Genomic DNA, 24,025 nt, shown 5'->3' on the forward strand with positions numbered 1-24,025 from the left:
ATATCTATCTATCTATCCCATATCTATCTATATCTATCTATCTCATATCAGTCCAACTGTAAAAATTGTACATTACTCACAAGTGTCTTAAACTCCCCGTACACATTAGGTAAATGTTGGTTGATCCCACTTATGGTGGGAACTGCCAACAATCTAATGTGTATAGGGGCATCCCACACATTAGGGTACACAAGGATCTGATACTCCAAAAAGCCGAAAGATAAGCCACTGTCAGAGGTTTGTAGGAGTTCCTTTTCTCCTTTTGGCCTTATGCCCTTGGCCAGGTCGGATTCCGACTGCGAAATCTGAAAGCGGAATCAGACCTGGTGCCCCCAGAGACCCATACTCACCTGTCTGGATCCGCCACGAGTATTTTGGTCGGCGAGGCGGTGTGCATGCACAGTGCAGAGCATGACGCGCCGGCACTGGGCTGTGACGCAGATTCCTGTGATACTTCTGCAGTGCTAACTGCGGAAGTATCACAGGAGAGAGAGCTTCCAGTGACTGCAATGGAAGCCATTCATGCGATTTTCCGCACAGAATAGAACGTGGCGCAATTCACCCCCGCAAGTGGAAAATTGCAGTTGATTTGCGCTCGTGGGCAGTGAAGAATCTTTTAACCTACCCCTTGTATGAATGGACATTGTTGCAGAATTATGTAGCAAGTGCCAACAGTACGGTTGGCTAAGTAAATCAGATTTTTTGACATAGAATAGGTCTATAGTTTCGGAACCGTACTCGGGCCGGTGAGCGTTACAAATACATGAACGCTTTTAAATCAAAATAACTTCTACACAACACGTACAACGATAGTGTTAAATATCTCATTGTAAAGAGGAAGGACCAATGTTCCCAGCAACAAGAGTCTGACCTCAGTATGATTTTATTGGGTGATGCAATAACACCATCATCTAGGAGGTACTAAAATTGCCATGCCGCACAGCTAAAAATTAATGTAGCTCTGGATCTTGTCATGGGAGGTGTCGATCGATTTGTCTCGGGGAGTTCTACAAGTATTCGGTGAAAATAAAACAAATAGTGAACATTTGAGAAAATTGTGGCACAAAAAAATTTATTTTGCAAAATTTCAGGACATATGGCTAACAAGTGACTTTAAAATGATCGAAAAGACATTTGAGAGGATAGAGCGGCTCGTGAGAATTGAAAAAAGTCTAAAATCACTGATGCCAAATAGCAAAAGCCTTATCGGGAGCGTCTCAAAGTCAAGGTCGCCAAGTGCCATGTCTTCATCTCTGATTTGGAAATGCTGCTGTTTGGGGAATGATAGCTTACTCTGAGACTATGAAGAAGATCAGTAAGAACATGATAGTCAATACAGAAGGGCTCATCATACTAGTTAGAGATTCATGAAAACGCATTTTAATCTAGATTATGTGCCCATTGAATCTCCCACGACTCTGGGGGTACAAATAGAGGTGTAACTTTCACCCATAAGATTAATGTCAGTCTCTTACCATATGTAGGTTACTTCTCATATCACAGACCCATTGGACATCGACTTTGTTTGAAAGATTGTAAATTTGTTTAGAATAAAGAAATTATATTTCAAGAATTAAAAATTCCAACCTCTACTGACTAAATATTTTATTTTGACAATAGCTATCACATGGTTCGTACTCGACACCCCTAAAGCCTATTTAATTGTTTTTATTAATAAAGACAAAATTTATTGATGAAAATTTACCACTAACATAAATTACAACATCACAAAAATCCTCAGAATCGTGTCACTAAATAAAAGCATCCAAAAGTTATTACCATATAAAGTGACAGGCGTCAGATTTGAAAAATAAGGCTTAATCCTTAAGGCCTAAATAGGCCATGTCCTTATGGGGGTTAAACATTCCAAAGCCATGATCTAGCTGGAACTTTCCATAAGTGTCTTCTTCTATCTTGCAGGTAATCTTGAACAGGCCAATGAGGAACTCAGAGCCGTCATCAAGAAAATCTGGAAGAAGACGAGTATGAAGCTTCTGGACCAAGTAGTGCCTCCTGCAGGCGGTCAGTGTACAACTCTTAATCCCCACGTGTTACTGTTGTGTTGCACAGTTCGCACAGCTGTTGTGACCCGGGACCACAGTAATATAATCACGTATAGAAATCAGTTTCTCCTTCTCAGTATCACCAGACAGTCTTTTTCCTGGTTATGAAGTTACTGCATGCTCAGTGATGTGAAACTTTGTGTAGATTTCCCAGAGTTCGTACAGGCACAGCAATGGATTAGTGCTTCACTCATTCACTTCTGAACATCATTTTACAGTTTATCTATAGATACAGTACAATCACATATAAAAGTTGAGTAACTTTGTAAATACATTACAATACTGTACTTATATTGCCACAGCTGCATCATCAGTTCTATTGGAAACAGTCAACAAGCGTGTGGATGGCTTAGCTGAGCTCCTTTATTGCAGTCCTTCCAGAAGAGTTCATTCTCCCACATTAGATTACATTATGGTAGTTTATGTGAAGACTACAAATCCAAAGATGCAAATTAGCAGAGTGCTGCCCTGACAAGCAAGGAATGCTGGGACAGTAGGTTGAAGAATTGAGATTACAACAGTGAATGAGAACGAGTTGTTATACAACTATAATGTATGATCAGGACAAGATAATTCAGCAAAGTGTAAAGTGAGGCAAATGTATGTGAATAACTGAAAATGGTGTTCAAAAGGGAATTTGTTATTTAAGGGCAAAAACCACACCTTAGAGTGAAAAGCCTATGGTGTGTAGTACACAGAGAAATATCCATAAAGTAATGATGTAGCATTCTGTATGACTCTGTAATCACCCCCATCGTTACGGAGGTTCCCACTGTCACAAAGTTTATATAAAGCCTGCTCGCAGGGTCCTTTCCTCCCTTTAATTGCAGGACCCGATCACATCAGATTATCATGTTGATCTATTCTATGACCGATCTTCATAGATAATGATACTCTGTGTTCATGTAATGTCAAAAGTCATTTTCATTATCAAATAGGAGCCCATTAACATTGTGTTCTTTATGCCTTTAAGGCACTCCCTCTCTACATGTTCCCCCAATCACAGAACTTGCAGTTATACACATCTTACTAAAAATGTTAATTGGCTTCAACTTTACCTTTCAACTCTCACAATTATGCATATGATGGTGCAAAGTAGAAACCTGCCAGACTAATGAGGGGCAATCTGTGCATGGAGCAGGATCAAGCGGAAATTCAGATGAGTTAGAGGAGTGCTGAAAATTCCACTTGAACATGGGAAGGCGCCCCCAGCATAATATGTACAGTGCCCCTCCCCAGTATACACATCCAGAGTGAGGCGCCCCCAGTGCAATATACACAGTGTCGCTCCCCAGAATACACATCCAGAGTGAGGCGCCCCCAGTGCAATAGACACAGTGCCACTCCCTAGTATATACATCCAGAATGTATGTGTTAAAATCATGACCCCCCGCAGTATAATTAGGCTTAAAACTCTACATCCCCACCAACAGAATCACCCCAGTTCTCTCAGTTTTAATAATGTAGTCAATTTCTCTTCCCCACCCAAAAATAATAAAGATAATAAAGTAGCTAAGCGACCCACCCCAACTCACCCCCTACTCCCTCTCAGTAGTGTATCTCCTACCTATTATCACTTACAGGTCTGCCAGCACTGGGAAGAACACAGCAGGCCGGACTGCTCAGCTTTGGCCCCTCCTTCAGTTCCTTTTGATCCTTCAGGTCATTTAGCAGGCAATTCCTAGTGTATGGCACGTCTGCTAGATGGAGAGGAAAGCCTTTTACTACAGCTGGGCGCCGGAGGCGCTAGTCGCAAATGGAAACAAGACTAAAATGTCCTGTTGCCATTTGCAAAAGTTTGATTGCATTGTTGACCATTTTGGTTGCCATTTGGAGCCATAGGGAACATTGTGCACTTTGACAACAAAACAAAGTTTTAAACTTATAAATGGTGATTACAGTTATAAAGAATTTTTTGATATTGTGGTCTTTCTCTGTTTACTCTCCACCATGTGATTTTATTTTGTGCTGTTTGCCTGCGTTACCTGCATTGTCAGGAGTAAATGTAAGAACTTGTCTGAGGCCGGCTAGGATATTACAGTATTACTGCACAGTTCTGTGAATGTTTATGCATATGCACTTACATTGCAGTCCATGACTTATATACATCATCAGCAACATTATAGACTAATCCTACTAACTGCTATGTATTGCCTTAAACAATTGGTTATTCTATAACAGACATTATAGATTGACAGCTGTGTCCTTGCAATATATCAAGGAGGTCCGTGGAGATATAGATGAGGATGCATTTATCATGTCTTCTGAGAAATAGGCTTCCTTGTTACCATCTGCTTCCTGTACGATGATGCAAACCAGAAGGATCTATCAGATAGGCAGCCGTCACCATACTGTAGAGCGATAGACAGGAAGCCCACACAGTGATATTGTCTATAGTAGAGTAATCAGATCTAGGGAAATAATGTATTATATGTCGTTTATGCTATAATTGTATGAGACATTTCCACCTTTGAATTGTCCTCCTCACTACAGATGTTATTACTGAACAGTGCTGTGATGATTATTGACTATGTTTTGTGCTTTTGTGTGTCTTCTTTACAGTGATCCACAACTGGGCTGAGTGACAGGGGACATTGCGTATTTAGATATATCCTCCATAGTGAGAGGTTACCTGTCAATCACAATCACATGGTTGCAGTTCCACTTACTTGGAGGAACATCGTCAACTTTTTTCCTGTGTAATTAAGTGAAAAAGTTGCCCAGATATAGCGCCACATATAGAGCTGAAACAGTCATTGACATTGCCTGTGCATCATGGTAACTAAGGCTCATTACACTGTATGGGCATGCATTGGCATAACTCATCCATAGGTGTATACTGAGTGGTGACCCTCTGTATAAGAAATTGCACTTTCCTATGCAGTTAGAGAAGGCATGCCGATGCATAGTACCCTGACGGAGGCCAAAAGGACACCTTTTTGCCCTTAATGGGGTAAATAGAGCCCTGTGGATACATTTGACCAATACACCAGGAGCTGTTCCTAGCATATACATCAAATGCAGGGCTCATATTCAATTTGTGCTCAGCCGTAGGGCTTATTCACATGTTCGCGGCCATGTGCTGTCCAAGAAATGGGGCATAAAACAGCGTCATAGTCCTTGTGCACTTTGATGTTCACACACATTACATGCCCTAATCCCTTCCGTGAAAATGGACAAGAATAGGACATGGTACAAATTTATAGCACATGGTCCATGTGAGAAGCTATTGGCTATTATGGGTCTATGTGCTGACTGTGGAATATATGAACAACACATGGATGTTGCTTACGGTTGTGTGAATAAGCCCTTAGGCTCTATGCCTTTACAGTGGCCTATTTCAGAGCCTTCCAAAGGAGTAAGACTTGGGAGATCTTCCCAATGTATACTGCCAATGAAAGGTGCAGAAGCAATGTACTTCACCCTAGCTCTACTACATCGGTGCATGTCTATAACAGTATACAGGTATTGCAAACAGGTGGGATTGCAGCCACCACAGGGAAAATGTCATATTAGGGACTTTTTATACGACTTTTGAACAATTATTGTTCAGATTCTTGCTAGATTGCGCAATTCTGAACAATAATGGTTCAGTGTAAACACTGCCAACAACGAATGATAATTTGTTCGCTTATCGTTTGTCGTTCAGTTTGTGCAGGCAAAACAATCAAATGACAATCATTCCGCGTGAACAGGCAGTTGTTCATGTATGAACGACTGCCTGTTTACTGTGGATGGAGGCGAGTAGCTGGAAACGATCTTTGACCCGTTCAACCTCCATTCACTGAGCAATCATTGCTCCTGTGTGAAAGATCAGGAAAAATAATCGCTGGGATGACTGTCGGGCTCTTAAGTGTCCGGAAATGGTCTTGTGTAAAAGAACACTTACATGCGGCCCCACAATGTAACACATGAATGGAACCACTGTCTAGTACTAGATTTACTCTTTGGCTCATTAATGGGGGTCCTAAGCCGGATCCCCCCCCCCCCCCCCCCCCATGACTACCTTATGCCTTTATAGGGTATGTGGAAAAGGATTTTCCAGCCCTTTATGTAAAAAATGACATGGTGAAGTGTCCAAAAAGTCGTTCCCCCATCTAATCACATTTTTGTGTTAAATTTTCTATATATATATTGTCATTTTCTCTGAGAGGACCCCACTTAATTTTCTACTGCAATTCTGGGTGGTCGTCTTAAATTGGTCCCACTGTATACAGATAAATAGAATTAGACAAAAGGTTTTATATCACAGTTAACCTATACTACATTACAAGTATACTTGGGGCTTTTTCGTATATGTGTCGGAGACTCTGTTCACAGTCTCTAGCCAAAATATTAGACAAAATGGCACAAAAAAGGCCCGAGGACATATTATATTCACTAGGGTCCATCAGACTCCCTTCGGTTCTGCCGTAGTATAGACTAATTCCTGGCTGGGATTCCATTTTCCTAATTCCATGATGGAACAGGAAAACAGAATCCCGGAACACAGATGTGAACATACCCTCACCTGTCATCACCCTCATTGTATCACCTACCTTCCACTTAGCCAATGTAGGAGACACAAAAACGTTTATTCTTAGACCACAGACAGACGCTTTATGAGTACCATATCATAAATTATGCAAGGATTTGCCCTAGGGAATACTTATTCACTTCAGCATATGCTATCCTATCTCTTTATGGAAAGCAACCGCAAAGACACAGCAAGTTGGTTCTGCACAGAGGTGATCCGGATTCCCAAGAGCGGCACGGCAGCCATCAATGTGATTGACTCCTATTGTCAATGGAAATTGCTGATGACCCCATTGTTGGTCGCGTCCACTGACCGAGGTTTCCCCTGTCACCAGCCCACCTTACTGAAACCGACTTACTATCTTTTAACTGTCTGGTGTTTTAAAGGTGCAGAATCCATTTCTCTCACCGTTCATATCAATAGCCGCATGCCTATGAACTAGTCATTTTTAGCTTATTCTACTTTTGTAGTCTTGAAGCGTCTTTAAGGAATGTTCAGGTGTGGAAGCAACTTGCGGACCCAAGTCCCAGTGATGATGGAGGCTGAGCGCTATGAAGGTGACATTCTCAGTCTCTTTAACGAGGAGCATGCCAGCAACTTCAGCATGATCCAAGGAGCAGTATTAGCACTAGACTAGGGCAGCCACTTTCCACAACGACTGTGGCGACCATTGTAGCCAAGACAATACCGATATGCCACGGCCAAGAAGATCTGAGAGCAGATATACAGCTGACTAAACCCATCGATACTGCACATTTAAAACAGTTGTTTCTGTCTTACTGTAGTCTTTTTAGTCGTTGACCTTCTGCTTGCATGGCATAACGGAACTGCTTTGTTCTTGTTGTAACCACTGTGCTTGAGCTTTTTCTGCAGCCTTTCTTTTCCTTTCAACTATCCTCTAAGAATATTCTGAAGCAATTCTGTTTTAGGGTGGTGGCATGGAACTAGTGTTGCCTCTTGCCAGCTGTATTCCCCTCCATTTGTTAATATATACAGATGCATGCTTCAGAATACAGTATCTCTGGTAGATGTGCCTGCATGTATGGGTTCTGTAGAGTCATATATATATACACCAACCTGATATCATACGCTTTCCCTTATCATGACTTGTAGGGCTACAGTAGGTCAATGCAAAAAACAATATGTAGGTGGTAAGTATGTAGTCATAGTATGTTCATTCACTTAGATATTGTATCCAATTACCACATATAACCCTAATTATACTAAAAACACCTTTTCCTTTCTACTGATAGCATTCAACAATTATAAAGGATGGTTATCCTTGATATATAGAAAGCGTATAATTATAGTGATATAGCCTACATAAGGGAATTATTCCTCCAGAACACTCCGCAAGACATAGCTTAAGATGCTGCTTTGGAATTCAGTACCAAAATCCACAGGCCTAACTCTGCAGGTAAACCTTTGGATTTTGATGCGGAATTCACTGCGTGTTCTTGTGCGTCTTGCAAGCTAATCCCACCATTATAAGGGCTGTCTTATCTGGAAAGACTCTTTTTGGAATGAAACCAGCATGGCAATCACATGATCACTGAAGGTCTGGATTTGGAGATCATCGGCGATCAGCAGTGAGCAACCATACATCTTTTGCTGCAGTGGCCACTACGGGGCAAATGTAGAACTACATTGCAGACATTGAAAAGAATAGTCCCCTATTTAGTACTTGAGCGGACTAGGTAAGACATAACTAGAGTGATGTGCTTTTTTGTGCTCACACAAATAGAGGGTGGTCTTGAGTGGTGGCCCCTCTAGAGGGCATATAGAAAAGGGGTGAGAACTCTTTTAAAAGCACATAAACTACCTTAAAATGGTTCCGTTATCAGTTCTCTATGAAATAAAATCAAAGCTACATGAGGTAGCTGTTAGCTGAACACTTGTTTGTCTGACCGCTGTCTCTCTGGATCCCCCCATACACATGCACGCTCGACCGAGTGTCTATGTGTAGTGAGGGAAAATAGCCACTGCCAGACTCCTGAGAACTAAGGGATCAGACAGTTGAAATCTAGATGCCCAATGCTTACCTCCGCTGACATCTGCCATTGTGGGCCACCATATACATCAGATGAGTTTGGCAGATCTATATCTAACGTGCATGACCACCCGTAGGCTTCTCTTTATGTCTTATGAATTTCCTAGACAATTTAGCTCATTTACATAAGCAGTGTATAGATTAGCTGTAAATGAAAGAATGATCATAGATCACATGATGCAGTAGAAGGCAGATCCTTTGTGGCCTTCATAATCTATCCATTGCCATATCTAATCGCATGAGGCCTCACTATTTAGATATAGTGAGTCATTAATAAAATAGTTGACAAGTTACACCACATCCTGTTACTGATTTCACTCCTCTTCTGTTCTCTTCACTTTAAAGAGGTTCTACTAATCGTCATCTCCAGCATGTTGTCTGATACACTATGTCTAGGTGGACCTTCGTCTCCTCTGGCCCTTCCACAGTCCAGACTCATCTTGCTTGCTTGCTGGTCTTCTGTGCTAGTTTAGTCTGCCCTGCCTAAAGTTGTGCAGCTTCGAATCGGCTGCATCCATCACATCTCTTTTCAGATGCTAGTGTTCAGGGTGATGGTGAATGTTGCTGACTTGGGAAAGATTTGTCTGTTCATTTAGATGATGAGGTAACCGTGGGGAAGTTCTATGCCACCTTCCTGATACAGGACTACTTTAGGAAATTCAAGAAGCGCAAGGAACAAGGACTGGTGGGAAAGTACCCTACAAAGAACTCCACAGTGGCACTACAGGTGACTGTTTTACTATATGTCTACACTTTTAATTATGTTGATTTTGCTTGTGCCTACAGCTCATATTTTTATTGTTTTCCATGATTCAGTAGAATGTTAAGGTGTCCAAACCCCCTCCGCTGTTTCTTCTATCTCCCGTATTTGCATATTACCTAGAGGAGCATGAATGGCCTTTTATGTCTCCTCACACACTCACCGTCTAGGTGCTCTCCCTAATGGAAAAGTTAGCATTTATAACTCCCAAAAACACCTGAACGTTCGGCCGAGCGTTCATGCATTTTCCGTGGGAAGAGAAGAGAAAATCATAGCCAGACTGCTCTGGTGATGGCTTATCTCCAAGAAGAACAAAAAGTTTGGGCATTGAAATTCAACATGCCTGATCCTTCTTTCCTCACGACACCAACTGTTGGGATAAATTACACATACTGAAGTTGTCCGGTCCCGATAAAATCAACAGATTCATACAACTACTGTCCAATGTGCACAGGAACCTTTTGGCCTTATGTCCACGGGTGGGTCGGATTCCATGGGCGGGAGCCCACAGCGGAATTCGACCCTGCCCACGGCAAGAGGACATTACTTACCCTTCTGGATCCTCTGTATGGCTGTGCAGATCTTCTGTCTTCTCCTCTGTGGACGTTGGCAGGCGCCAGCCAGCGCGCTACCCCACATGCGCAGTGGAGATTTTTTTTCCCGGGGAATGTGCGGTACGTCTGCGGTGACAGCTGCAGGTGTGCCGCGGATCGGACGGCTTCTATTGACTTTAATGGAAGCCGACCCTGTGGGACCCGTAGCAAAATAGAGCATGCTTCAATTTGTTTTCTGGACCAGAAGGTCCACAAAACAAATCCACATGCTTTAATTAAGCTGCGGACGCCCATGCATCCCTATAGGCTGCTTGAACTGCGGATCATCCGCGCGAATTCCGCAATTCAAACCCGCCTCTGGACATGAGCCCTTTGTTTGGATAATTTAGGTGTTTAGAACTAGTACTAGTACTGAACATGGCTGTTCAGCAGGGTCAAATTGGCCCTCCAGACTACCACAGAATCCTATGAAGGGCTCAGATTTTGAGGCAATAAAGGATCCCAAGGATCCAGGAGAAGACAATCTAACTTGAAGCAGTGTTGGAGCATTTCTTGCGGGGCTATTATTTATACGTCTTAATAGAATACCTACAGAAATACAATATACTGCAATACTGACGTATTGAAGTATATTGTATAAGCAATGAAAGCTACAAGTTCAAGACTCCTATGGGGACTAATGACAAAGTAAAAATAAATGAAAAAAGGTTTTCTTTAATAATTACAAAAAAATTATAAATATTAAAGGGCCACTCTGGCGAAAACACATTTTCCATCTTTAACCCCTTACCTGATTGCCTGTCACACTATGGAGGTCTCATCTGTGTATTCCAGCCAGTTCCATGCAGTGCAGCCCCATATCTGATGCTCATCAGACAGCTTCTAAAGAGTAAGATTTCACATCAATCCCATGATATACCAGCATAGCATTAGCTCAGGTTATACCTTTCTGTCTGCTTGGGAGACAATTTAATTATCATTGCCATCTGTTGTCACCTATATAAGCTATGGACCATAAGTATACACCCAGGAGGTTGGGCTGTGATTTCTTCTATTATACCTGTGTGACAGGAGCTGTGTGATCATCATCAGTAACTGTTACAGGAATGCCTGTGTGCCTTTCTAAGCAGTTTTTGTGGTAGATCCATGTAACAGCATCACAAAGACTGAGAAATTGACTAAAAAATGAATCCATAACCCCAAGTAGATCTGAGCTGGTCAGAATTAAGATCACATGATCATCTAAGGAGAAAGAGGCTGCAAGTTTCAAACAGAAAGAAATAGCTAACCAAGGTAACACTAGCTCACTTATATATACTGGGGGAAGAGCTACATCATGAATGAAGGAAAAGAAAATCACTGCAGTGGCCCTTTAAAAGTTAATTTTCCCTTTTCCATATTAATAATAAAGAAATAAAAAAAGGAAAATATTTGGTATTGTCTCGTGCATAAAAGTCCCATCTATTAAACGAATGCATTATTTATACCAGAAAGTGAGTTCCGTCAAATAAAGAATGCACAACACCAGAATTGCACTTTTTTTGCTTGCCCTAATGGCAGGAAAAAATGTAATAAAAAGTGATCAAAAGATCATATCTATCCCAAAATGTTACCAATAGAAAGCATGGGTCAGTCTTCAAAAAACGAGCTTTCACAGCTGCGGGGATGGAAAAATAAAAAAAGTTATGGTGGTCAGAAATAAAGTGGTGGCAGAAAATAATTTTTTTTATTAAAAGATATTTTATTTTTCAAAAAGAGCACAGCAACAAAAAAACTATAAATTTATAAGCTATATAACCCCAGAATAAAGCTATCATGTCATTTTTGCCGCATTGTGTATGGAATAAATAATAACCATCCAAATATAGTGCAAGTGCGTTTTTATCCTCCATTATACTCCACTTAGAATTTTTTTAAAAGTTTTTCCATACATTAGATGGTACATACATTAGTAACACTGAAAAATATAACCCGTCACGCAACAAAACAAGCCTCTGGATATTCACGTTGACGGAACAATAAAAAGCTATGTTTTGGGTTTTTTAAATGGGGAGGAGAAGACAAAAATGAAAAAATTAAAACATGGTCATGTTCTCTACTGCTTGGAAGTCTAGTAGGCGGTCCTACTCAGTGATGGATCTACAAAGATAGCTGTCAGTCACTGAATAGGACCGCCTACTGGAGTCCTAAGCCCCGTAATAAGTAGGGATTTAACCCCTTAAGTACATGGCCTATTTTCGCCATAAGGACGCAACAATTTTTGGGGGAACTCCACTTTTCAAAATCCATAACTTTTTTTATTTGTTCATCGACAGGACCGTATGAGGGCTTATTTTTTTTAGTGGTGAACATAGCATTTGATGGTACCATTTTTGGGTTCATATAATGTATTGTAAAACTTTTTTTGAGAGAGAGGGCAGAGAGAGAAAATGCATCAATTCTGCCATTGTTTTTTTTTTACAGCGTCAATCATACAGCATAAATGACAAAATACATTTTGTCTGCAGGTCAGTACGATTACAACGATACCAAAAATATATTTTTTTTAGTTTTTTCTACTTTTGCACAATAAAACCCCTTTTTTTAAAATTATAATTATTTTTACATTGCTGCATTCAAAGCCCAATAGCTTTTTTATTTTTTCATGGATGTAGCTCTGTAAGAGCTTGTGTTTTTGCGTCATGAGCTGTAGGTTTATTTGTACCATTTTGGGGTACATATAGCTCTTTTGATCACTTTTGTTGTGCTTTTTGGGAGGTAAAACGAGCAAAATAAACATTTTGCCTGCATTTTTTTATGGCTTTTGCTGCACACAATAAATAGTGTGTTCAAATTATAGTACAGGTTATTACGGACATGGTGATACCAAATATGAAATATGTGGGGATTTTTATTTCCTTTTAAATAAAAAAATTTAATGTTTTTATACAAATAGGGGAAAATGAGCAAAAAATGTTTTTTTATTATTTTTTCACACTAGTTTTTTTGTTTTCTTACACTCTTTATGTCCCTGAAGGAGACCTGAAACATAGCAGCTATGGTACCTAACGATCATAGGCAATGGCAAGCTGGGACGCCAGTATCTGGCATCCTGTTGCCATGGCAACCCGTCTGCGATTACATTGCGCGGATTCGATGATGTCACAGAGGGAACGCACTCTCTCTGTGAACCCTTTAGATGCTATGATCTACATAGATCACGGCATGCAGGGGGTTAGCAACGGTGGGCGCTGCCCTAATGCACCCCCGCTGTGGCAGCGGGAGGCCGGCTATCAGTAACAGCTGGCTCCCACTGCAGGATGGTGTGGGCTCACTTCTGATCTACGCCATCCGCATGACGTAAGGTTACGTCCTGTCGCGTTAAGTACCAAGCCACCATGACGTAACCTTGCGTCCTGTGGCGTTAAGGGGTTAAATGAACGTCTTTTCATATATCAATCTGCTCAGCTCCTGCGCTATAAGACGCTGGCCACAGATCCAACTGCATGTTCAATGTCACAAGTTAATTTTAGTATGCAGAGGGCATTAGTCACAAGGTTTGAATTGAAGATAAGGGCACTAATATCAATTTATTTTGTTAGATGGGTCATATCAGTGTAAATGAATGATCTTTGAATAATCATGCACCATAGTGACCTTGGAGCAGCAGTGTACTTGTCATGGCACATACTGTATCCTCAGGATAGATCATCAATAGTTGATCAGCTGGGGTATGCTGCTGGGAACTTCATCTGATCAGGTGCCCTCTGTCAGCACCACAATACACAGGGGTTAGAGCAGAAGCTCTTGCTCCAACCTCTGTGTAGTGGCCAGTGTTTGTAACTGCAGGTGAAGTTCCCATTGATTTTATTAAGAGTCTGCAGTTACAAGCAGCTTCTGCTACTTTCAACTGTGTGTAGCGGGGCTGACAATAGGCATCCTATCAGCTGATTGGCCATGGTCCTGAGCGGCAGACCCCAGCCAATCAACCATTGATGACCTATCCTATCAATAGTATTTCCCTGGAAAATCCCTTTCACAAATGTATTCCCACTGACTCCATAGTTATTTTTATTATTCTTGTAACCCCACCATTCACCCTCTACAATCCCTATTACATACAGAGCCTGACACTATTCTACTGTCAAGTGGCAGTCTGCCCCAGCCAGTATCAATATCTGCCATGACGTTGGATTGACACTGGGCTGTGGAGACTGTACACTTCATAGTAGACTAGTATTTGGACTTCATACGTAACAGGAGTCATATGGGGGGCCACAAGAATAATACGAATGGCAATGATGTCAGCAAGGATGCGGCTGTAAGAGTATGTAGGCAGTCCCGCTTGTCAGAGGATCATCAGGTAGGTTCTCTTTAACACATCTTTGTTGTGTCTTCTATTCATAACTTCATAATGTGCTGCTGGATCCTTTGTATCATGGACACTAGTGGTCCATTGACTTAAGACGGGCCCATCGGATTCTGCTCTGATGTCCATCATTTTTCATACAGCAATTATTTTCCCATCAAATGTGACGGGATCTCTATCGCACATGTGACCAGCGCCTAACATTGAGGTCCCAAGTTTAAATCTGACCAGAGTCAACATCTGCATGGAGATTGGATGGCTTGCTCAGTGATCATACTGATCCCTTTCCCCATTCCTCCAATGCAATATTTAAAGGGGGATTCCTGTTGTAAAGCAAATTTTCAAAAATTCCAGATATGAAAGGTGTTTGCACCATATTTACGCACAGCTGGTTATGGGCATAAATCGAGCAGCCATTATCTTCTTTGGAGGTTTCCCATTATCACCATTTTCAAAGATGGCCATCACATACGCAGCTTGAAACAACATTTATCACAGTTCCCTGCTCTGTACTTTTTTTACGCCCATTCCCACTAAGCGCTGCCCTGCTATTGGTCAGCAATCCGGTCCTGAGAGCTGAAAAGGAAAAAAGTAGTCCCTGGTTATTCTTACTGTGCAAGTCCACACTGTACTCTGGATCGTCTACAGGACGTATCCAGGGGCAACCTGTGAATAAACACTTCTGAAGTCCCAGGAGAAGCGAATGGTATATAGAGCTACAGACATAAAATCCAAAGCAGAACCACATTGCAAACTTTAATAACTTCTGATTATCATTCATTTGACAGCAACTTTGCTGAACCGGAATACCGCTGTGAAGTTTTTCTCTCCAGGGGCAGGTGCACTTTAAAGAGAGCAGTGCTAGAAGTGGGCAGTGTATGAAGCCGGATGGTGAAACCTGCCTGAGGTTAATTTGTCACTCATCTACAGCATAATGAGGCTTTTCTATATACACGGGGAGGCTGAGAGGAGACGTCTGCTTGTAGCAGAGTGCAGTGTGACATTTAGCAGACTGCAGAGCGTGGAGGAGCATCCATGGATCCTGAGCAAGCAGACATACACAGGCTGGACCACTTTGTGTCCTATGTGCACTGCTATAGCGTATGTTTCCATCTTATCTCTCATTGTGCTTGTTACTTTATTATTAGATTTGAGATCACTTGCTTCAGTGATTAGCCTGTTGTGTTTTATACGGCAGTTTCTATGGCATCTGAAGTCTTACGGTTAGCTGGCTGTAGGATATTGTGGGCTTGATTGTATTATAATCCCAGCTTTAACCCCTCGGCGGCTTACCGATGAGAACACATCAATATAATTCCGGCATTTATGTGGTAGTATGTTGGATAGATAGCATTTTGTGTCTGCATGTAGATGCTGTCATGGAGGTTTTCATCTGTTATTGCATACGCTTCTTTAGTATACTCTTTATGAGAGTGTGGGCCTACTTAAAAATATTTCTAGATCATCTTTATTAATGCAAGTTGAGAGTTCATTTAAAGAATGCAGTATTTGGGTAGGGTGGGATGCTAAAAGTGCCGGACATGCATTTTTCTTCTGGTAAAATCCCCACCTTGTGATTTGTACTTTGTTGGTAAATCTAATCGTGAGAGCAGCTAATGTCAGATAGATTCTTGAAATGTAACTTTTAAGAAATATGCATTAAAATAAATTTCAGACCAGAACATACATATAAAAAAAGCATCCCACCCGAAGACACAAACAAGTAAGGAATGAGTCTTACCGATTTATCAGAAAAATGATCTTTTACTTACTGCAAGTATCCATCATGTAGTATGAATCCCAATGTGTATCCAGGAAAAGCTAAGAGGCAGGTTAGGGAAAAAATTAATTTAAGCCAGAACCTGAGCTCTCCCTATTAAGACCTGCAGCTGGACATTAATGTAAGCCACAGAGTAACCACCCAGAAAAGGACAACCCTGTCCAGAGTGCTTCGCTCAAACTGCTATGTTTGATCTACTGTAGCCCTAAACTTAGTTCCAATGCGTTTCATCCACTATTTCATTGAATCGTCATAAGACCCACATACATGGGAGAGGGCTCGCACGGCAATCTACAAAGAGTCAGGTTCCCTTTAATGCATATTTATTAATAGTTATTTTTTAAGAATACATCTCACTTTAGCTGCTCGCTCGTCATTTGAAGCTGGTGACTATTTTTGCATTGCTGATCCTTGATTGCAATCTTTTCGTGATTGAAAATGTCTGATTCATCTTATTTCAGTACTGTTATACATAAAGGGCGGTGTATTGCAGTCATAGTAGATGTGCAGCAGCACATTTATCTCACTTTGTTACGATATGTATATATATATATATATATATATATAATATGGCAAAAACCCTCACTCACTGGCTGTTTTTCTCACTAACTATCTCGCCATTAATTCTCATAACTTCCCTAACTTAAAATTTGGCAAAACCGTTTTCTAGGTCCTAAATAGGAAAAAATGAAGGGGGTTGCGACTTCAATGTTTAATTCTAAACGTGAAAAACTGTGAAAAAATCCACGTTACATGAGAGTTCTCTTCTCAGTAACCATAAAGCATAGGGAAATGATTTGTATACTTAGGAGAATCTACATGACCTCTATGTGTATATACTGAGGAGAATCGACCTCACCTCTGTGTGCATATACTGAGGAGAATCTACCTTACCTCTATGTATATATACTGGGGAGAATCTACCTCACCTCTATGTGTATATACTGAGGAGAATCTACCTCACCTCTATGTGTATATACTGAGGAGAATCTACCTCACCTCTATGTGTATATACTGAGGAGAATCTACCTCACCTCTATGTGTATATACTGAGGAGAATCTACCTCACCTCTATGTGTATATACTGAGGAGAATCTGCCTCACCTCTAAGTGTATATACTGAGGAGAATCTATCTCAGCGCTCCGTGTGTATACTGAGGAGAATCTACCTCACCTCTATGTGTATATACTGAAGAAAATTAAATGCTCTACTATGTGTATATACTGAGGAGAATCTACCTCACCTCTATGTGGATATACTGAGGAGAATCTACCTCACCTCTATGTGGATATACTGAGGAGAATCTACCTCACCTCTATGTGTATATACTGAAGAAAATTAAATGCTCTACTATGTGTATATACTGAGGAGAATCTACCTCACCTCTATGTGGATATACTGAGGAGAATCTACCTCACCTCTATGTGGATATACTGAGGAGAATCTACCTCACCTCTATGTGTATATACTGAGAAGAATCTAACTCACCTCTCTGTGTATGTACTAAGAAGAATCTACCTCAGTTCTCTGTGTATATACTGAGAAGAATCTACCTCACCTCTAAGTGTATATACTGAGGAGAATCTACCTCACCTCTCTGTGTATATACTGAGGAGAATCTACCTCACCTTTCTGTGTATATACTGAGAAGAATCTATCTCACCTCTAAGTGTATATACTGAGGAGAATCTACCTCATCTCTATGTGTATATACTGAGGAGAATCTAACTCACCTCTCTGTGTATGTACTGAGAAGAATCTACCTCAGTTCTCTGTGTATATACTGAGAAGAATCTACCTCACCTCTAAGTGTATATACTGAGGAGAATCTACCTCATCTCTATGTGTATATACTGAGGAGAATCTACCTCACCTCTCTGTGTATATACTGAGGAGAATCTACCTCACCTTTCTGTGTATATACTGAGAAGAATCTACCTCAGCTCTATGTATATATACTGAGGAGAATCTACCTCACCTCTAAGTGTATATACTGAGGAGAATCTACCTCAGTTCTCTGTGTATTTACTGAGAAGAATCTACCTCACCTCTATGTGTATACACTGAGAAAAATTAAATGCTCTACTATGTGTATATACTGAGGAGAATCTACCTCACCTCTCTGTGTATATACTGAGGAGAATCTACCTCACCTCTATGTATATATACTGAGGAGAATCTACCTTACCTCTAAGTGTATATACTGCGGAGAATCTACCTCAGCTCTCTGTGTATATACTGAGGAGAATCTACCTCACCTCTATGTGTATACACTGGGGAAAATTAAATGCTCTACTATCTGTATATACTGAGGAGAATCTACCTCACCTTTATGTGTATATAGTGAGGAGAATCTACCTGACTGTTTTTCTCACTAACTGTCTCTCCAAAAATTCTCTAACTTCCCTAACTTTAAAATTTGGCAAGACCATTCTTTAGGTCCTAAATAGGAAAAATAAAGGGGGTTGCAACTTCAATGTTTAATTCTAAACGTTAAAAACTGTGCAAAAATCCACATTACATGAGAGTTCTCTTCTCAGTAACCATAAGGAGAATCTAGCTCACCTTTATGTGTATATACTGAGGAGAATTTAACTGACTTCTTTTTGTATATACTGAGGAGAATCTACGTCACCTCTGTGTGTTTATACTGAGGAGAATCTACCTCACCTATCTGTGTATATACTGAGGAGAATCTACCTCACCTCTCTGTGTATATACTGAGGAGAATCTACCTCACCTATCTGTGTATATACTGAGGAGAATCTACCTCACCTCTCTGTGTATATACTGAGGAGAATCTAACTCACCTCTGAGTGTATGTACTAAGGAGAATCTACCTCAGTTCTCTGTGTATATACTGAGAAGAATCTACCTCACCTCTATGTGTATATACTGAGGAGAATCTAGCTCACCTCTCTGTGTATGTACTAAGGAGAATGTACCTCAGTTCTCTGTGTATATACTGAGAAGAATCTACCTCACCTCTATGTGTATACATTTAGGAAACTGAAATGCTCTACTATGTGTATATACTGAGGAAAATCTACCTCACCTCTATGTGTATATACTGAGGAGAATCTACCTCACCTCTCTGTGTATATACTGAGGAGAATCTACCTCACCTATCTGTGTATATACTGAGGAGAATCTACCTCACCTCTCTGTGTATATACTGAGGAGAATCTAACTCACCTCTGAGTGTATGTACTAAGGAGAATCTACCTCAGTTCTCTGTGTATATACTGAGAAGAATCTACCTCACCTCTATGTGTATACACTTAGGAAACTGAAATGCTCTACTATGTGTATATACTGAGGAAAATCTACCTCACCTCTATGTGTATATACTGAGGAGAATCTACCTCACCTCTATGTGTATATACTGAGGAGAATCTATCTCAGCTCTCCGTGTGTATACTGAGGAGAATCTACCTTACCTCTATGTGTATATACTGAAGAAAATTAAATGCTCTACTATGTGTATATACTGAGGAGAATCTACCTCACCTCTATGTGGATATGCTGAGGAGAATCTACCTCACCTCTATGTGTATATACTGAGAAGAATCTAAGTCACCTCTCTGTGTATGTACTAAGAAAAATCTACCTCAGTTCTCTGTGTATATACTGAGAAGAATCTACCTCACCTCTATGTGTATACACTGAGGAGAATCTACCTCACCTCTAAGTGTATATACTGAGGAGAATCTACCTCATCTCTATGTGTATATACTGAGGAGAATCTACCTCACCTCTCTGTGTATATACTGAGGAGAATCTACCTCACCTTTCTGTGTATATACTGAGAAGAATCTACCTCACCTCTATGTATATATACTGAGGAGAATCTACCTCACCTCTAAGTGTATATACTGAGGAGAATCTACCTCAGTTCTCTGTGTATTTACTGAGAAGAATCTACCTCACCTCTATGTGTATACACTTAGGAAACTGAAATGCTCTACTATGTGTATATACTGAGGAAAATCTACCTCACCTCTATGTGTATATACTGAGGAGAATCTACCTCACCTCTATGTGTATATACTGAGGAGAATCTATCTCAGCTCTCCGTGTGTATACTGAGGAGAATCTACCTTACCTCTATGTGTATATACTGAAGAAAATTAAATGCTCTACTATGTGTATATACTGAGGAGAATCTACCTCACCTCTATGTGGATATGCTGAGGAGAATCTACCTCACCTCTATGTGTATATACTGAGAAGAATCTAAGTCACCTCTCTGTGTATGTACTAAGAAAAATCTACCTCAGTTCTCTGTGTATATACTGAGAAGAATCTACCTCACCTCTATGTGTATACACTGAGGAGAATCTACCTCACCTCTAAGTGTATATACTGAGGAGAATCTACCTCATCTCTATGTGTATATACTGAGGAGAATCTACCTCACCTCTCTGTGTATATACTGAGGAGAATCTACCTCACCTTTCTGTGTATATACTGAGAAGAATCTACCTCACCTCTATGTATATATACTGAGGAGAATCTACTTCACCTCTAAGTGTATATACTGAGGAGAATCTACCTCAGTTCTCTGTGTATTTACTGAGAAGAATCTACCTCACCTCTATGTGTATACACTGAGAAAAATTAAATGCTCTACTATGTGTGTATACTTAGGAGAATCTACCTCACCTCTATGTGAATATATAGAGGAGAATCTACCTCATCTCTATGTGTATATACTGAGGAGAATCTACCTCACCTCTCTGTGTATATACTGAGGAGAATCTACCTCACCTCTCTGTGTATATACTGAGGAGAATCTAACTCACCTCTGAGTGTATGTACTAAGGAGAATCTACCTCAGTTCTCTGTGTATATACTGAGAAGAATCTACCTCACCTCTATGTGTATATACTGAGGAGAATCTAACTCACCTCTCTGTGTATGTACTAAGGAGAATCTACCTCAGTTCTCTGTGTATATACTGAGAAGAATCTACCTCACCTCTATGTGTATACACTTAGGAAATTGAAATGCTCTACTATGTGTATATACTGAGGAAAATCTACCTCACCTCTATGTGTATATACTGAGGAGAATCTAACTCACCTCTATGTGTATATACTGAGTAGAATCTACCTCACCTTTATGTGTATATACTGAGGAGAATCTACCTCAGCTCTCTGTGTATATACTGAGGAGAATCTAACTCACCTCTATGTGTATATACTGAGGAGAATCTAACTCACCTCTATGTGTATATACTGAGGAGAATCTACATGACCTCTATGTGTATATACTGAGGAGAATCTAACTCACCTCTATGTGTATATACTGAGGAGAATCTAACTCACCTCTATGTGTATATACTGAGGAGAATCTAACTCACCTCTATGTGTATATACTGAGGAGAATCTACCTCACCTCCAGATCCACTAAAAAACCTACAGCAAAGGACACTTGTAAAATATAAAAAGCAGTAAAATAATAACACATTTTACTCATCTTCTCTGTGCACCTGTGCAGAGGCTTGCCTTCCCCTAATTTGTTTTGTATCCTGATCTCCATTTATGATAATACCTAATGATACATAACAGTGCACATCATAACTGGAGGCTAGGAGATACTGACAGGGGACTACTCAAGCATCTACATGTGTGCAAGGAGAAGATGGAAAAGGTGAACATACTTTTTACTTTTATTTTTAGTTTCAATTAATTTTATTAATTTCGTCAAAATATAGCGGTGTATTAGCCAGAGAAAAACCCTGCACAGGGGGATTCCAAAAAAGAAGTTATGAAACAAAACATAACATAGTGAGAATTATCGAAAAAACAGGGTAATAACTTCCACATGTATTGTATCACATGTTTTCTGTGATGGGAAAATAAAACCTTTTGGATACTGAATTTGCACCTTGGATGCTGCTGAAGCTTTTTCTTCTTTATGTATTGTAGCACATATTTATTCAGGTTAGTTTTGCTGCCCTCTGTTTCTTCCGTACGACTTCTGTAGACCTCCCTTCCCTCTCCAGACCTTCACCCTCACTAGACCACCACCCTCACCGATGAAGGGCCTCTGTAAGACCCGGAGCTCCCAGGTAGTCAGACCACGGCTGCCACGTTTTCAGGAACATTTTCATCTTATCTTCCCTGATAGATGAAAGCTTCTCGTATACCATCATTCGTGAGATTCTAGCCCTGATCAGACCAATCTGCACTATAGGCGATAACCATTGGGATGCTATATAGACCCTGGTAGACATACATATATTTTGAGCCAATTTATGTTGCTGATTGTTGAAACCTAATTTTCTATCTTCTTGCAAACATATCGCTGGGGCCCTGTCAAAGGGCTTGCCAATCACCGAGGAAACAAGGTCAGCGACCTGTCCCCAGAGTGATCGCACTTTCGGGCAGGTCCACCAGGTGTGCACAGTAGAGCCTGATTCTGCGCATTCCCGAAAGCAGGACGATGAGCAGTTGTGGATAAATTTGCTGATAATTTCGGGAACCATATAGGACCTGTGGAGAAACCTAATTGAGGTCTCCCCCAGAATCACCTGGTGGTTACCCTTTGATGTAAATGTGCACCATGATGTCAACGTGGCAAAGAGAAAAACATTTTTACTTTTATTTTTAAACAATCCACAGCTGCAAAATTAACGAGCAAATCTGCACCGAAATAGTTTTTGCAACTGCAGAATTCTCTATTAATTTGTTACAGAAAATCCTGCTGGAAGTTCGGCAGCAAATCTTCCCTGTGTCAGAACTCCCTTACTATTCCATGTGCTACTCCTCTAATTCATAGTGGCTGCTCCTTTTCCAGCAACTGGACAACCCAATCTTTTTGAAGTGGGGTCAGGAAAACTGAATTACAGCTGTCACTTTCAGCCAGTGTGTGTAGAGGAGAGAGAGAAGAGGGGAAACAAGTAGGCAACAGAGAAGATCTGTGATTCTCTTGTATATTTTTCTGTTCCAGGGGAGGTGTGACATGATTTTTTGTTCATGTTATCACCCCCATTAATCAGAGAGCATGTCTTCTCTCTGGTTGTCATATATATGGGTTTGTTTCCCAGAAAAGGAGTGAAATGATGAGGACTTGCTCATTTAATTCGTCCTCTACACCATTTAATCCTGCACATGCTGCACCCTTTGATGATTGTGGCATCTAGAGGTTTTTACAGAAAAAAATAAAACCATTTTTCTTCTGCCACAAGGCTTTAAATATTGAAAAAATACAAATAACTAAACTACACATAATTAGTATCACCACATCCATAACATCTTGTACTATAAAATATTACATTATTTATACAACACAGTAAGTTCCATTAGAAAAACTAACTAAAAATATCCAAAATAGCAGTTTTTGTATCATCTCATTACCTAAAAACAGGAATAAAAATAATTAAAATATTGTGTATATATACCTCATAAAAACTACAGATTGTCCCACAAAAAAACAGGCCTTATACAGCTCTGTAAACTGAAAACTAAAAATGCTCTGCTCTTGGAATGGGGCACCACACAAAAGGTATTTTTTGTAAGAAAAAGGTGTTCATATTGTGCAAAAGTGGTAAAACATAATAAAACCTCTATAAATGTTGTATTGTCACAATCAAATGACCCATAGAATAAAGGTAATATAATATTTATAGCACACTGTTAACGCCATGAAAAAATATATTGTAAAAATTAATCGTGAAATAGCAAAAAAAATAATAAAAGTTTTTCGATACATTACATGTACCTGAAATTAGTTCCTATAAATACTTAAACTCATGCCACAAAATACAAGGTTTCATACAGCTACATGAATGAAAAAAATAAAAGTTATGACCATCGGAACACAAAAGGGGATATGATTTAATGACTCTTAGGCCTCATGTCCACGGGCAAAAGAAGAATTAAAATCCGCAGCGGATTTTAACTCTTCTCCTGCCCGCGGATCCGCATCCCATAGGGATGCATTGAC

General features: G+C 40.2%; 1 protein-coding gene across 1 annotated transcript in view; it reads left to right on the forward strand.

Annotated features, from left to right (window-relative positions):
- CACNA1D (calcium voltage-gated channel subunit alpha1 D) overlaps positions 1-24,025 on the forward strand; it is a 369,112-nt gene that overhangs the window by 312,335 nt on the left and 32,752 nt on the right. The window contains exons 41-42 of the mRNA XM_066596532.1: positions 1,921-2,022; positions 9,226-9,356. Coding sequence (XP_066452629.1) covers positions 1,921-2,022; positions 9,226-9,356 — 233 coding nt within the window. The remainder of the gene's footprint in view (positions 1-1,920; positions 2,023-9,225; positions 9,357-24,025) is intronic.

This window comes from Eleutherodactylus coqui, chromosome 3, assembly GCF_035609145.1.
Source record: "Eleutherodactylus coqui strain aEleCoq1 chromosome 3, aEleCoq1.hap1, whole genome shotgun sequence".
Classification (NCBI taxonomy): Eukaryota; Metazoa; Chordata; class Amphibia; order Anura; family Eleutherodactylidae; genus Eleutherodactylus; species Eleutherodactylus coqui.